The 14,009-nt window shown below is 74.2% G+C and overlaps 1 protein-coding gene across 4 annotated transcripts; it reads left to right on the top strand.

Moving 5' to 3' along the window:
- The first annotated feature begins 520 nt into the window (after nt 1–520).
- Nucleotides 521–13,958, top strand: DPF1 (double PHD fingers 1). 4 transcript variants are annotated; one of them, XM_044988804.1, is made up of 12 exons: nt 521–603; nt 6,004–6,164; nt 7,122–7,229; nt 7,531–7,658; nt 8,032–8,121; nt 8,801–8,879; nt 9,401–9,532; nt 10,022–10,072; nt 11,572–11,634; nt 12,232–12,344; nt 12,871–12,952; nt 13,213–13,958. In XM_044988804.1, the coding sequence occupies exons 1-12, from the start codon at nt 521–523 to the stop codon at nt 13,281–13,283; spliced, it is 1,161 nt and encodes a 386-aa protein (XP_044844739.1). In that variant the 3' UTR covers nt 13,284–13,958. The 4 variants fall into 4 exon arrangements, with proteins under 4 accessions (XP_044844739.1, XP_044844736.1, XP_044844735.1 ...); XM_044988801.1 differs by having other exon boundaries at nt 7,122–7,214; nt 11,515–11,634; nt 13,213–13,957; XM_044988800.1 differs by having other exon boundaries at nt 11,515–11,634; nt 13,213–13,956.
- Nucleotides 13,959–14,009: the final 51 nt, after the last annotated feature.

The following is a 14,009-nucleotide window of genomic DNA, read 5'->3' as shown; positions in this document are numbered from 1 at the left end:
GTGTCCTTGGGCACAAGTCCCCTTCATCCAGCAAGGGAAGCGGGTCTGGTGTTGGGGTGGATCTGGCCTGGGGGCTGGACGTTGGCTGGGACCCAGGTGACCGGGCCCTGATCTCGGCCGGGTCCCGGGTCTGTGCTTTGGGTTGGAGCCTCAGTCTAGGTGCTGCCATGATCGAGGCGGGAGGGGGAATCCCCCCCCCCAAGCTGCTGCCCATCTGGCATGTGCTCCCCCCCCCGCCGAGTTCACAGCCCCCCCCATCTGCCATGACCCCCACCTGTGCCCCCTGCCCTGTCACGAGTCACCCCCAGCCGGTGCTCGGGGGACCCCGCAGTGAAGCCCCCGGCCACGGCGAGCCAGAGCCTCCTCCGGGGGGGGCACCTCCCCCAGCCGGCACGGCCCCCGCCTGCCTCACCTGGGGGGGAGGGGCTGCAGGCAGGACTACATCTCCCAGGATGCACCTGGAGTTTTGGGAGGGCCCCCTGATTGGCTGCCCCTGCCCCACATCAGCCCCGGAGAATGAATGAAATTGTACCGAGCTCCGCCGAGCCGAGCGGGGAGCCGGGCTGCGGGGATGGCCGCGGCGGTGCACAACCCGCTCAAGTCGTGAGTACCGGGCCGAGCCGAGCCGAGCCGAGCCGGGCCGGGCCAGGGGGGAGCGGGGGGCGCCGCTATTGTGCCGCGGATGCCCCCCAATAACCCCACCCCCAGCCCAGCCCCTCCGGCTGCCCCCCCCCCCGCTTGAATCCCCTCCCGGGGGGCGCGGCCCCTCGGGGCTCGCTTGGGCCGGATCCCACGGGTGGGGGGTGGCTGCAAATTCCATTGTGCGGCGGGGGGGGGGCGGGGGTGTCACCGCTGGAGCCCGGATTCAGGCCGGTTGGCAGGGGGCGGGGCCGAGCCCCCGGCCCAGCCAGTGGGGGGGGGGGGCGGCTCTCGCGGTGCCAGGGAGACAAAGTTCCTGTGGGGAGGGGGGGGTCAGGGGCCTGCCTGGGCCAGAGCCAGCCCCACTCCTCGCCCCCCCATCCACCCCCACATCCTCCTGTGGGTCCGTCTCCAGCCATCCCCACCCATCTATCTCCATCCCTCCCGCCCTCTACAGACGCCTCTGTCTGTCCACACCCATCACCGCCGCCTCTGTCCTGCCGCCCGCTCCCGAGAGGGGCACTGGGTTTGGGCCGGGCCTGGCTGATTGGCAATGCAGGGTGTCCCCCCACACCCGGGGGGGGGATCACTGCTGCTGTCACAGGAGGAGGCATTTGGGGGGCTGAGCGATGCAGTCCCAGCCCCTCCCTGCCTGGCCTGAGATAGCTCTGGCCTAAGCACCCCAGTGACGTGTGTAAGGGCACTTGGCTCCTGGGTCGGGGGAAACTGAGGCACAGTGAGGCAGGGACTTGCTAAAGGTCTGTAGCAGAGGTGGGGCTGGAACCCAGGTGTCCGGACTGCCAGTCCCCCCATCCTCTAACATTAGACCCCCATCCCAGTGCCAGGATAAAACTGGTATAGCCAGGACTCCTGGGTTCTCTCCTGGCTCTGGGAGGGGAGGAGGGTCTAGTGGTTAGAGCAGGGGGGCTGGGAGCCAGGACTCCTGGGTTCTATCTCCAGCTCTGGGAGGGGAGTGGGGTCTAGTGGTTAGAGCAGGGGGGGCTGGGAGCCAGGACTCCTGGGTTCTGTCCCAGCTCTGGGAGGGGAGTGGGGTCTAGTGGTCAGAGCAGGGGGCTGGGAGCCAGGACTCCTGGGTTCTCTCCCCAGCTTGGGGGGGTAGTCTAGTGGTTAGAGGTGGGGGGGGCTGGGAGCCGGGACTCCTGGGTTCTCTCCTGGCTCTGGGAGGGGAGTGGGGGCTGGTGGTTAGAGCAGGGGGGGCTGGGAGCCAGGACTCCTGGGTTCTCTCCTGGCTCTGGGAGGGGAGTGGGGGCTGGTGGTTAGAGCAGGGGGGCTGGGGGCCAGGACTCCTGGGTTCTCTCCTGGCTCTGGGAGGGGAGTGGGGGCTGGTGGTTAGAGGAGGCCGCTGGAGGCCGAAGGGTTAACCCCTCGCGAGCGAGCGAATGGCAGCTGCTCAGGTGCCTCATCACGCAGGCAGCAGGGCCCTCATTAGCATCTCATTATCCCCGCGCAGCCGCCTCCATCTTCCCCAGCCCCGCCCTCCCCGGGCTCCTGGGGGGTGTCCCCGGCCCAGGCAGCTGGACCTGGCAGGGGGGTGCCCGCCCCTGGCTCGGGCTTCCAGCAGCCCCAGGGCTCGAAGGAGACGGGAGATTATCCTGTGTTGGGGGGACCCCTGGGCCCCGGCTGAGCCCGGGGGTCCCCTGGGCCAGGCGCTGCCCAGACCCCGACCGAGCCCGACAGTGAGACGGTCCCTGTGCCCAGAGCTGGCAGCTTGCACAGAAAAGGGCAGGATCATTATCCCCATGTTACAGGTGGAAAACAGAGGCCCAAAGACCAAGTGCCAAAGGTCACACAGGGAGCAGGACTCCTGGGTTCTCGCTGAGCTCTGGGAGGGGAGTGGGGCCTGGTGGTCAGAGCAGGGGGGGGCTGGGAGCCAGGACTCCTGGGTTCTCTGGGAGGGGAGTGGGGCCTGGTGGTCAGAGCAGGGGGGGGCTGGGAACCAGGACTCCTGGGTTCTCTCCCTGGCTCTGGGAGGGGAGTGGGGGCTGGTGGTCAGAGCAGGAGGGGGGGCTGGGAGCCAGGACTCCTGGGTTCTCTCTGAGCTCTGGGAGGGGAGTGGGGCCTGGTGGTCAGAGCAGGGGGGGGGCTGGGAGCCACGACTCCTGGGTTCTCTCTGAGCTCTGGGAGGGGAGTGGGGCCTGGTGGTCAGAGCAGGAGGGGGGGGGCTGGGAGCCAGGACTCCTGGGTTCTCTCTGAGCTCTGGGAGGGGAGTGGGGCCTGGTGGTCAGAGCAGGAGGGGGGCTGGGAGCCAGGCGTGACTGGCCAATGAGTTAGGTCATGGCCTGCTATCCCCCCCCCCGCCCCCCACACACACTTGTGGAGACTCCAGATGCTACAAGGGGGTGGGGGGTCAGGGGTGGGGCCTGTCCTGCACCTTGGGGACCCCGCCCCCTGCTCTGAGCTGGGGGTGGTCAGTGGGGAGAGGGTCTTGCCTGGATCAGCTCAGCCCCCCAGTGTAACCTGGGCCCCCCACCCCGCTGGCCCCATCCCCACAGCAGCCCCCCACCCTGGTCCTTGGGGCTGCAGTTGCAAGGTTGGTGCAGGGAGGGGGCTCCCCTGATACCCCCCAACCTCCTGGCACTGAGTGGGAGCGGGGGGGAGGGGGGGCTGTGACTCGGCCCCGCCCCCTTCCCTTTGGCACCTTCCCTGAGCCCCCCAGACCCGTTCCCCGGGCCCAGCCAATCCGCCCCCCCCCGGAGGCGGGCCTGCCAGCTGTCAAACGCGAGGCATGCCGGGAGCTGTAGTCCCTGCCCCCCCTCCAGCTGTGACCCCCTCTGCGCCCCCCCCATTGCCGCCCCCCCGCCCAGCGCCGCCGCGCGCAGCCCGGGACGGGCCCGGGGCAGGACCGCGGCCAGGGGGGTGCGGGGGGGGGCTGCATCTCCCAGCGTGCACCGGGGGTGCGGGGGGGGGCGCGATGGGCTCCCCCCGGCTGGGGAATGAATGAAACCGGCCGGAGTCCGGGGCCAGCGCGGGATGGGATCGGCCCTGCAGGAGCCGCTCCGGGGGTGAGTCCGAGCCGGCCCCCCCCCCGCCGGGCCCGGGACCCCCCCGGCCTGCACCCCCCAGCCGGGACCCCCCCCGCCGGGCCCGGGACCCCCCCGGCCTGCACCCCCCCGCCGGCCTCCACCCCCCCCCGCCGGGCCCGGGACCCCCCCGGCCTGCACCCCCCAGCCGGGACCCCCCCCGCCGGGCCCCCCCCAGCGATCACTGCCCGACCTGGAGCGCCTGTGCCCGGGGTTCGGACCCTTCGCCGGCCGCTGTCCCGGGCTCTGTCCGCCGGGGGCCCCGCGGGGGTGGGCAGGACACTGTGCTCCTGGGCAGGTGGGTGGACAGACGTGGGGGGGCGAGAGGCCGTGGGGGGAGGGGCAGCGCTCGGGTCTGGCTGGGGGGGGCGAGGGGCCGTGGGGGGAGGGGCAGCGCCCAGGTCTGACTGGGGGGGGCGAGGGGCCGTGGGGGGAGGGGCAGCGCCCAGGTCTGGCTGGGGGGGGCGAGGGGCCGTGGGGGGAGGGGCAGCGCCCAGGTAAGGCTGGGGGGGGCGATGGGCCGAGGGGGGAGGGGCAGCGCCCGGGTCTCGAAGGGGGGGGGCAATAGGCCGTGGGGGGAGGGGCCGCGCCCGGGTGTGGCTGGGGGGGGCGAGGGGCCGTGGGGGGAGGGGCAGCGCCCAGGTCTGGCTGGGGGGGGGCGAGGGGCCGTGGGGGGAGGGGCAGCGCCCAGGTAAGGCTGGAGGGTGCCTAGGTGCTGTGGGGGGAGGGGCAGCGCCCGGGTCTGACTGGGGGGGGCGAGGGGCCGTGGGGGGAGGGGCAGCGCCCAGGTCTGGCTGGGGGGGGCGGGGGGCCGTGGGGGGAGGCGCAGCGCCCAGGTCTGGCTGGGGGGGGGCGAGGGGCCGTGGGGGGAGGGGCAGCGCCCAGGTCTGGCTGGGGGGGGGGGGCGGGGCCGGGGGGGGAGGGGCAGCGCCCGGGTCGGGCGGGGGGGGGGGCGAGGGGCCGTGGGGGGAGGGGCAGCGCCCGGGTCTGGCTGGGGGGGGGCGAGGGGCCGTGGGGGGAGGGGCAGCGCCCAGGTCTGGCCGTGGGGGGAGGGGCAGCGCCCGGGTCTGGCTGGGGGGGGCGAGGGGCCGTGGGGGGAGGGGCAGCGCCCGGGTCTGGCTGGGGGGGGCGAGGGGCCGTGGGGGGAGGGGCAGCGCCCGGGTCTGGCTGGGGGGGGCGAGGGGCCGTGGGGGGAGGGGCAGCGCCCGGGTCTGGCTGGGGGGAGGCGAGGGGCCGTGGGGGGAGGGGCAGCGCCCGGGTCTGGCTGGGGGGGGAGAGGGGACGTGGGGGGCGGGGCAGCGCTCGGGTCTGGCTGGGGGGGGCGAGGGGCCGTGGGGGGAGGGGCAGCGCTCGGGTCTGGCTGGGGGGGCGCGAGGGGCCGTGGGGGGTGGGGCAGCGCCCGGGTCTGGCTGGGGGGGGGGTGAGGGGCCGTGGGGGGAGGGGCAGCGCCCGGGTCTGGCTGGGGGGGGAGAGGGGCCGTGGGGGGAGGGGCAGCGCTCGGGTCTGGCTGGGGGGGGAGAGGGGCCGTGGGGGGAGGGGCAGCGCTCGGGTCTGGCTGGGGGGGCGCGAGGGGCCGTGGGGGGAGGGGCAGCGCCCGGGTCTGGCTGGGGGGGGGTGAGGGGCCGTGGGGGGAGGGGCCGCGCCCGGGTCTGGCTGGGGGGGGCGAGGGGCCGTGGGGGGAGGGGCCGTGCCTGGGTCTGGCTGGGGGGGCGCGAGGGGCCGTGGGGGGAGGGGCAGCGCCCAGGTCTGGCTGGAGGGTGCCCAGGTGCTGTGGGGGGAGGGGCAGCGCCCGGGTCTGACTGGGGGTCATCGAGGGGCCATGGGGGATGGGGGGGCCTGGGAGGGGGATTATTTATGGCATGTGAGCAGCAAGATTAAGTGCCACCCCGTAACCCCCAGCACCCCCAGCCCAGCTGGTGCCCCTCACTCCCGACCCGCAGCCCCCTGCTCGGCGCTGGTGCTGCCCCTGAGCTGGCGGAGGTGAAAGGCCGGCGGTGGGGTGACCTGTGCTCGGGGTCCCAGCCTGGCCACTCGGGGTCCCTCGGTTCTGACCCACCGGGTCCTTCTCTCCCCACTGAGTGTGGGTGACCCTTTCCCTGGGGGTGCCCCTGTCCTGGCGTCTCTGCCCCCCACCAGACTTGGGACTCGCTGCCCCGGACGTCTGGGTCCACACGGGGGGGTGATCTGGTCTCGTTAGGGGCTTGTGTGGCCCTGGGGCTGGGGGGAGATGCTGGGACTTGGGGGGTGCAGATGCTCAGGGGTTGGGGGAGGCTCTGGGGGTCGGGCCGGCCCCAGCCCCCCTGACCCCCCCCCGTCTCGCCAGCCTGGGGGAGGAGTTCTACCGCGAGGCCATCGAGCACTGTCGCAGCTACAATGCGCGGCTCTGCGCCGAGCGCAGCATGCGCCTGCCGTTCCTCGACTCGCAGACCGGCGTGGCCCAGAACAACTGCTACATCTGGATGGAAAAGACCCACCGGGGGCCAGGTGAGCCCCGCCCTGCCAGTGCCCCTCACTCCCGACCCGCAGCCCCTGCTAGCCCAGCCCTGCCGGTGCCCCCCCTGCCAGCCCAGCCCGGCCCCCACCCTGCCGGTGCCCTCACTCCTGACCCACAGCCCCTGCTAGCCCAGCCCTGCCGGTGCCCCCCCTGCCAGCCCAGCCCGGCCCCCACCCTGCCGGTGCCCCTCACTCCTGACCCGCAGCCCCTGCTAGCCCAGCCCTGCCGGTGCCCCCCCTGCCAGCCCAGCCCTGCCCCCACCCTGCCGGTGCCCCTCACTCCTGACCCGCAGCCCCTGCTAGCCCAGCCCCGCCGGTGCCCCCCCTGCCAGCCCAGCCCTGCCCCCACCCTGCCGGTGCCCCTCACTCCTGACCCTCCGCCCCTGCTAGCCCAGCCCTGCCGGTGCCCCCCCTGCCAGCCCAGCCCGGCCTCGCCCCGCTCTGCCGGTGCCCCTCACTCCCGACCTGCAGCCCCTGCTAGCCCAGCCCCGCCGGTGCCCCCCCTGCCAGCCCAGCCCTGCCCCACCACACCGGTGCCCCTCACTCCTGACCCGCAGCCCCTGCCAGCCCAGCCCTGCCGGTGCCCCCCCGCCAGCCCAGCCCTGCCCCCACCCTGCCAGTGCCCCTCACTCCCGATCCGCAGCCCCCTGCCAGCCCAGCCCCGCCAGTGCCCTCCCTGCCAGCCCAGCCCTGCCCCACCCCACCGGTGCCCCTCACTCCCGACCCGCAGCCCCTGCTAGCCCAGCTCTGCCGGTGCCCCTCACTCCCGACCCACAGCCCCTACCAGCCCAGCCCTGGGCTCCCCCCAACCCCGCTGGTGCCCCTCACATCCGACCCACAGGTCCCCCTTCTTGGCCAGCAGCCCCTGCAGCCGAGCCGTGGGGCTGTGAACACTGGGTTGGGGGGGGAATCTGGGGGCTCACGTCACATACCCCTCCCCTCTCCTAGGCCTGGCCCCGGGGCAGATCTACACGTACCCGGCCCGCTGCTGGCGCAAGAAACGGCGACTGAACATCCTGGAGGATCCACGTCTGAGGCCTTGTGAGTTCAAGATCGGTAAGGAACTGGGGGGAGTGGGGGGTACAGGGGTTGGGGGAGGGGGGCGGGGGATGTGGAGAGGTGGGGGGGGCATGAGGGACCGGGGGGGAAGATTCTCAGCCCCTCCCTGTTGTGGCCCCCGATCTCCCCCTCCCCCACCAGGGGCTCTGGGGGGGCAGGGGCGGCGTTGGGGGCTCCGTTGGTTTCCATGGTAACGCCGAGGGGGGGCGCTAGCAGGGGTCTCTCCCAAGGTGTCGGCGTGCCGGGGGGCCTGTGTTTGGGGGCCCGTCCCAGCCGCTCTGACGTGCCGCCCCCCCAGACTGCGAGGCCCCCCTGAAGAAGGAGGGGGGGCTCCCAGAGGGGCCGGTGCTGGAAGCTCTGCTCTGCGCCGAGACCGGGGACAAGAAAACCGAGCTGAAGGAGGAGGAGCTGGTGCTGGATTGTCAGGTGAGGCCCCCCCGGCCCCTCCCTGGGGCGAGCCCCCCTCGGGTTTGGGCCCCCCCAGCCCCCCCTGGGGCGAGCCCCCCTCGGGTTTGGGCCCCCCCAGGACCCCCAAGGGGCGAGCCGCCCTCAGGTTCAGGCCCCTCCCTGGGGCGAGCCCCCCTCGGGTTTGGGCCCCCCCAGCCCCCCACAGGGGCGAGCCCCCCTCAGGTTCGGCCCTGCCCCCGGCCCCTCCCTGGGGCGAGCCCCCCTGGGGTTCTGTCCCAGGCCCAGCCCCTCCCGGGGGGGGCTCCCTGGCAGAGTGGTGCCATGGGGTGGGGGGGCCAGGGCTCTGATCCCCCCGGCTCTGACACTCTCCCCCCCTCCCCGTGTGTGGCAGAAGCAGCAGGCGGGCGAGTTCCCCCACGACCTGGAGGGCGACGACCTGGAGGACGACATCCCCCGGCGCAAGAACAAGGCCAAGGGCAAGGTGGGGCAGGGGGAGCTGGGGGGCAGGGGGCGTATGGGGCAGGGGGCGTATGGGGATGGGGCAGGGGGTGGGGGGGCGTATGGGGGAGGAGGAGCTGGGGGGCGGGGGGCGTACGGGGATGGGGCAGGGGGCGGGGGGGGCGTATGGGGGAGGAGGAGCTGGGGGGCAGGGGGCGTATGGGGAAGGAGGAGCTGGGGGGCAGGGGGCGTATGGGGATGGGGCAGGGGGCGGGGGGGGCGTATGGGGGAGGAGGAGCTGGGGGGCAGGGGGCGTACGGGGATGGGGCGGGGGGCGGACGGGGATGGGGCGGGGGGGGCGTATGGGGGAGGCGGAGCTGGGGGGCCGGGGCCGTAGGGGGATGGGGCGGGGGGCGTACGGGGATGGGGCAGGGGGCGGGGGGGCGTATGGGGAGGAGGAGCTGGGGGGCAGGGGGCGTACGGGGATGGGGCAGGGGGCGGGGGGGGCGTATGGGGGAGGAGGAGCTGGGGGGCAGGGGGCGTACGGGGATGGGGGCAGGGGGCCGGGGGGCGTACGGGGAGGGAGGCGTATGGGAAAGGAGGAGATGGTGGGAGCCAAGGCCCCCCTGGGACGCCCCCACCCCCGTTGGCTCTGTGCTGGCCCTGGGGTGGGAGCCGGGCGGCCTGTCCGGCTGCATCTCACCCCATTCCCGGCCCCCCAGGCCTACGGGATCGGGGGCATGCGGAAGAGGCAGGACGCCACCTCGCTGGAGGACCGTGACAAGCCTTACGTCTGCGACAGTGAGTGTGTGGGGATGGGACCCAGGCGTCCAGGACAAGAGCACAGGGCGCTGGGCACTCGGGGGCCCCCAGCTCGGGGTGTGGTGGGGCAGATGGGACCCAGGCGTCCGGGATGGCAACGCAGGGCACTGGGCACTAGGGGGCTCCACAGCTGCTGGGGGGAGGAGGGAGGGGATGGATGGGACCCAGGCGTCCGGGATGGCAACGCAGGGCGCTGGGCACTAGGGGGCTCCACAGCTGCTGGGGGGAGGAGGGAGGGGATGGATGGGACCCAGGCGTCCGGGATGGCAACGCAGGGCGCTGGGCACTAGGGGGCTCCACAGCTGCTGGGGGGAGGAGGGAGGGGATGGATGGGACCCAGGCGTCCGGGATGGCAACGAAGGGCGCTGGGCACTAGGGGGCCCCACATCCCCCATTGCGGGGGGGGGGAGGGCGCGGATGGGACCCAGGCGTCCGGGACAGCAACGCGGGCGCCCAGGGGATTTGCGGTGGGGGGGCTCTGACCCTGCCCTCCCCCCCAGTCTGCGGGAAGCGCTACAAGAACCGGCCCGGGCTGAGCTATCACTACACCCACACCCACCTGGCGGAGGAGGAGGGCGAGGAGAACGCGGAGCGACACCCCCTGCCCCTGCACCGCAAGAACAACCACAAGCGTGAGCCCCGGGGACCCCACGGGGGGGGCAGGGCCCCACGGGCAGGGTCACCGTCGGGGGGGGAGCCCCACGGGCAGGGTCACTGTCGGGGGGGGAGAGCCCCACGGGCAGGGTCACCGTCGGGGGGGGGCTGCAGGGCCCCACGGGCAGGGTCACTGTCGGGGGGGCTGGTTTCTAATTGATCAGTGAGGGGGTAGCTTGGGGGTGACCGGCCCCCTGGGGGGCAGCGGGATGGGGAAGGAGCCTGACCCCAGGCTACCCCCTGCTTCATGCCCAGCCCCCCATTGGAGGTCCCTGGGGGTCCCAGTGCCCCTCTCCCCAGGGCCCACGCTCTAGTCAGGCGTGTAGGGGTGGGGTGGGGGGCTCCCTCGATCATTGGCTGTTGGCGGGGGGGGTCCCGGCCTGCCCCCGAGAGCTGGGTGTGGGGCAGGGGTGGGGCTGGGGGGCTGAATTTAACCGTCTCTGTCTGGCTTCTCCTGTTCCCGTCAGAGTTTTACAAAGAGCTGAACTGGGTCCCCGAGAACCAGCGCAGACACACAGGTAACCCCCCCCCCCAGCAGCCCGGGGGGCCGGGCCCCCGCCCCAGTGTGGGGCTGTGAACGTGACCTGGAGAGGATGAAAGTGACTGGGGCATCGGGGCCAGCCAGGGGAGACCGCCCCCCAGTGCGCCCCACCGAGCCCCCGGCCCCCCGTTCCTGAGCCCCCCGCTGAGTTCCGTGCCCCCAGTGCGCCCCACCGAGACCCCGGCCCCCCGTTCCTCAGAGCCCCCCGCTCAGTTCCCCGCCCCCCAGTGCGCCCCACCGAGCCCCCGGCCCCCCGTTCCTCAGAGCCCCCCGCTCAGTTCCCCGCCCCCCAGTGCGCCCCAACGAGCCCCCGGCCCCCCGTTCCTGAGCCCCCCGCTGAGTTCCGCGCCCCCAGTGCGCCCCACCGAGCCCCCGGCCCCCCGTTCCTGAGCCCCCCTCTCAGTTCCCCGCCCCCCAGTGCGCCCCAACGAGCCCCCGGCCCCCCGTTCCTCAGAGCCCCCCGCTGAGTTCCCCGCCCCCCAGTGCGCCCCACCGAGCCCCCCGCCCGGCTGTCCTGAGCCCCCCCCTCAGTTCCCCGCCCCCAGTGCGCCCCACTGAGCCCCCGGCCCCCCGTTCCTGAGCCCCCCGCTGAGTTCCCCGCCCCCCAGTGCGCCCCACTGAGCCCCCCGCCCCCCGTTCCTCAGAGCCCCCCGCTCAGTTCCCCGCCCCCCAGTGCGCCCCACCGAGCCCCCGGCCCCCCGTTCCTCAGAGCCCCCCGCTGAGTTCCCCGCCCCCCAGTGCGCCCCACCGAGCCCCCGGCCCCCCGTTCCTGAGCCCCCCGCTCAGTTCCCCCCAGTGCGCCCCACCGAGCCCCCGGCCCCCCGTTCCTCAGAGCCCCCCACTGAGTTCCCCCTAGTGCACCCCACCGAGCCCTCAGCCCCCCATTCCTCAGAGCCCCCTGCCGAGCTCCCTGCCCCCCCGAGTCCCCCACCAAACCCCTGAGCCCCCTGCTGAGTTCCCCACCCTCCACTAAACCCCCCAGCCCCCCTGCCGGACCCCCCTCCCTGCAGCCCAGGCCCATTTGCTGGGGGCGCTTTGGAGAACTCGGATGGGGGCAGTTTCAGGCCCCGGGGCCCCGGCTCACCCCCCCCCTGTGCCCGACCCCGACGCCTCGGCGGGAGGTTCCCCGTGGGGCTGCCCGGGTCGTGCGCGGCTGGGACCCTTCCCAGACAGAGGGGAGAAGGGGGCCCCGCAGGCCCCGCAGGGCCCGGGAAAGCAGCGGGGGGGGGGGCGGTTGGGGGCGTCAGGCTGCCAGGGCACTGCCTGAGGAAGCTCGCAGCCGTGGGAGGCTCCTAGGGGCGGGGTGGGGGCTTGGCTTGTTGCGTAACCCGGGGTGTGTGGGGCGCCCCAGGGCCGGGGCGGGGATGTGGGGGGGCTGCTGCACCCCCTTCATCTCCGCCTCCCCTTGCTGTTTTCCAGCTAAGAAAGCCCCGGACGGCTCGGTCATTCCCAACGGTTACTGTGATTTCTGCCTAGGGGGGGCCAAGAAAACCGGCTGCCCCGAGGACCTGATCTCCTGCGCGGACTGCGGGCGCTCGGGTAACGCCGGGGGGGCCGGGCCGGGGGGGGACAGGGCTCAGGCCGGGGCCGGGCTGGGGTGACGGGGGGGGGGGGGGAAAGGGCTCAGGCCGGGGCTGGGCTGGGGCGCGGGGGGGGGGGGGGGCTGGGGCGGGGCCGGGCTGGGGCGACGGGGGGGGGGGGACAGGGCCGGGCTGGGGAGAGGGGGGGGGGGGGGTACAGGGCCGGGGCCGGGCTGGGGCGACGGGGGGGCGGGGACAGGGCTCAGGCCGGGGCTGGGCTGGGGCGACGGGGGGGGCCGGAGGGTGACGGGGGGGGGCAGGGCCGGGGCGTCCGGTCACGCGGTCCCTGCCGGAGGTGCTGAGCCATGTGCCGAGGACGTGGTGCCCCCCCCCAGGCTGAGCTGCTGTGCGGGGCGGGGGGGGGGACGGGAGCTGGCTGGGGGGGGCTCTTTGCACCCGTGGCTGGTGCCGAGTTTGCTGGGTCTCAGCCTGGGCTGGCCCGGCCCTAACCCCCGGGGCCGAGTCGCGGGGCCGGCAGGTGGTACCGGTGGGGGGGGGGGGAATCGCTCGCTCTGGGCCACCCCCCCGACTCTCCCCGCTCTGTCGCCCCCTGCAGGTCACCCCTCGTGTCTACAGTTCACGGTGAACATGACGGCGGCCGTGCGCACGTACCGCTGGCAGTGCATCGAGTGCAAATCCTGCAGCCTCTGCGGTACCTCGGAGAACGACGTGAGCCCCCCCGGCCCCCGCGTGCCCCAATGCCTGCGCCCCCCGGCCCCCCACCCCCGCGTCCCCCCACTGCCTGCGCCCCCCGGCCCCCACCCCTCCGTGCCCCCACTGCCTGCGCCCCCCGGCCCCCTACCCCCGCGTCCACCCCACTGCCTGCGCCCCCCGGCCCCCCACCCCCACGTGCCCCCACTGCCTCTACCCCCCGGCTCCTGGCCCCCCCATCTCCGTGTGCCCCCACTCCCTGCACCTGCCGCCCCCCCCCGCCCCCGCGTCCCCCCCACTGCCTGCGCCCCCCGGCCCCCACCCCTCCGTGCCCCCACTGCCTGCGCCCGCCGGCCCCCCACCCCCGCGTCCCCCCACTGCCTGCGCCCCCCGGCCCCCACCCCTCCGTGCCCCCACTGCCTGCGCCCCCCGGCCCCCCACCCCCCCAACTCCCCTCCCGCTCCCATCCATCCCCCCCCGCCCCTGGCACGGGCTGGTGTCGCTGCGCCCCACTGACCTGCCTTTCCTGCCCCCCCCCCCGCAGGACCAGCTGCTCTTCTGTGACGACTGCGACCGGGGCTACCACATGTACTGCCTGAGCCCCCCCATGGCAGAGCCCCCCGAAGGTGAGGGGCCCCCCCTGCTCCCGCAATCCTGTGCAGCTGGGCTGGGTAGGGGGGCAGGAGGGGCTGCGGGGGGCCGGTGAGGGGCGGGGGCTGCGGGGGGCCGGGGGAGGCGGTGTGGGGCAGGGGGGCTGCGGGGGGCCGGTGAGGGGCGGGGGCTGTGGGGGGTCGGGGGGGCAGTGAGGGGCGGGGGCTGTGGGGGGTCGGGGGGGCTGCGGGGGGCCGCTGTGGGGGCCAGGCTGACGCTCTCCCCCCCCCCCCAGGGAGCTGGAGCTGCTACCTGTGCCTGCGGCAGCTGAAGGACAAGGCCTCGGCTTACATCACGCTCACCTAGAGCCGCCTGCTGGGGGGGCACCGTGACCAGAGCGAGTGGGGGGACCCCCCTGACTCCAGCACCCCCGGGCGGGCAGCTCCTGTGCACCCCCCTCAGCCAAAATCCTCCTCAAAGCCATAACCCCAGTGGGGGGTGGGGCCAGTGCTGGGCCTGGGTGCTCCTGGGGGGGCTGCTCCCCAGAGACCCCCCTGACTGGCTGGGGGGGGCCAGGGGAAGGGGCATTTGCATGATGTGAAAATATAATTTTTTTCTTCTCCCAGGGTGGGGGGGGGCACAGTCACGGGGGGGGCATTGCCCCTCTGAGCTGTTCTAGCCCAGGCCCTTAGTGCTGGGGGGGGGGAATAGCACATCCGCTGCTGCTCCCCAATGCCCTGGCACAGCCCCCCCACCCCCGGCCAGGGGTATTTATTTTAGTGCAAGAGGAACCGCACGGGGGGGGCAGTGCCCCTCATGGAAACTGTTTGATGTGGGTGTTTATTTTCTGTTGTTCCTGGTTCAATAAAGGGGTGGGGGGAGTGGGGGGGGCAGGAGCAGCGGCCAGCCCGTGGGTCCTCCCCCCCCGGCTACCCCCCCTTCCCTTGTGTTCATGGTGTCGTTCTGGTGCTGCCGTCTGCAATGTGCTTGGATTGTTCTGTGCATTAAAACATGGTCAGTGGCCCAGCCTCGGCGTGTTTCCTCCCAGTGCCGGCACGAGAACCCAGGAGTCCTGGCTCCCAGTGCCGGCAC

The sequence above is a fragment of the Mauremys mutica genome, chromosome 15 (assembly GCF_020497125.1).
Source record: "Mauremys mutica isolate MM-2020 ecotype Southern chromosome 15, ASM2049712v1, whole genome shotgun sequence".
Lineage (NCBI taxonomy): Eukaryota > Metazoa > Chordata > Testudines > Geoemydidae > Mauremys > Mauremys mutica.
This window is presented reverse-complemented; position numbering and strand designations above follow the sequence as displayed.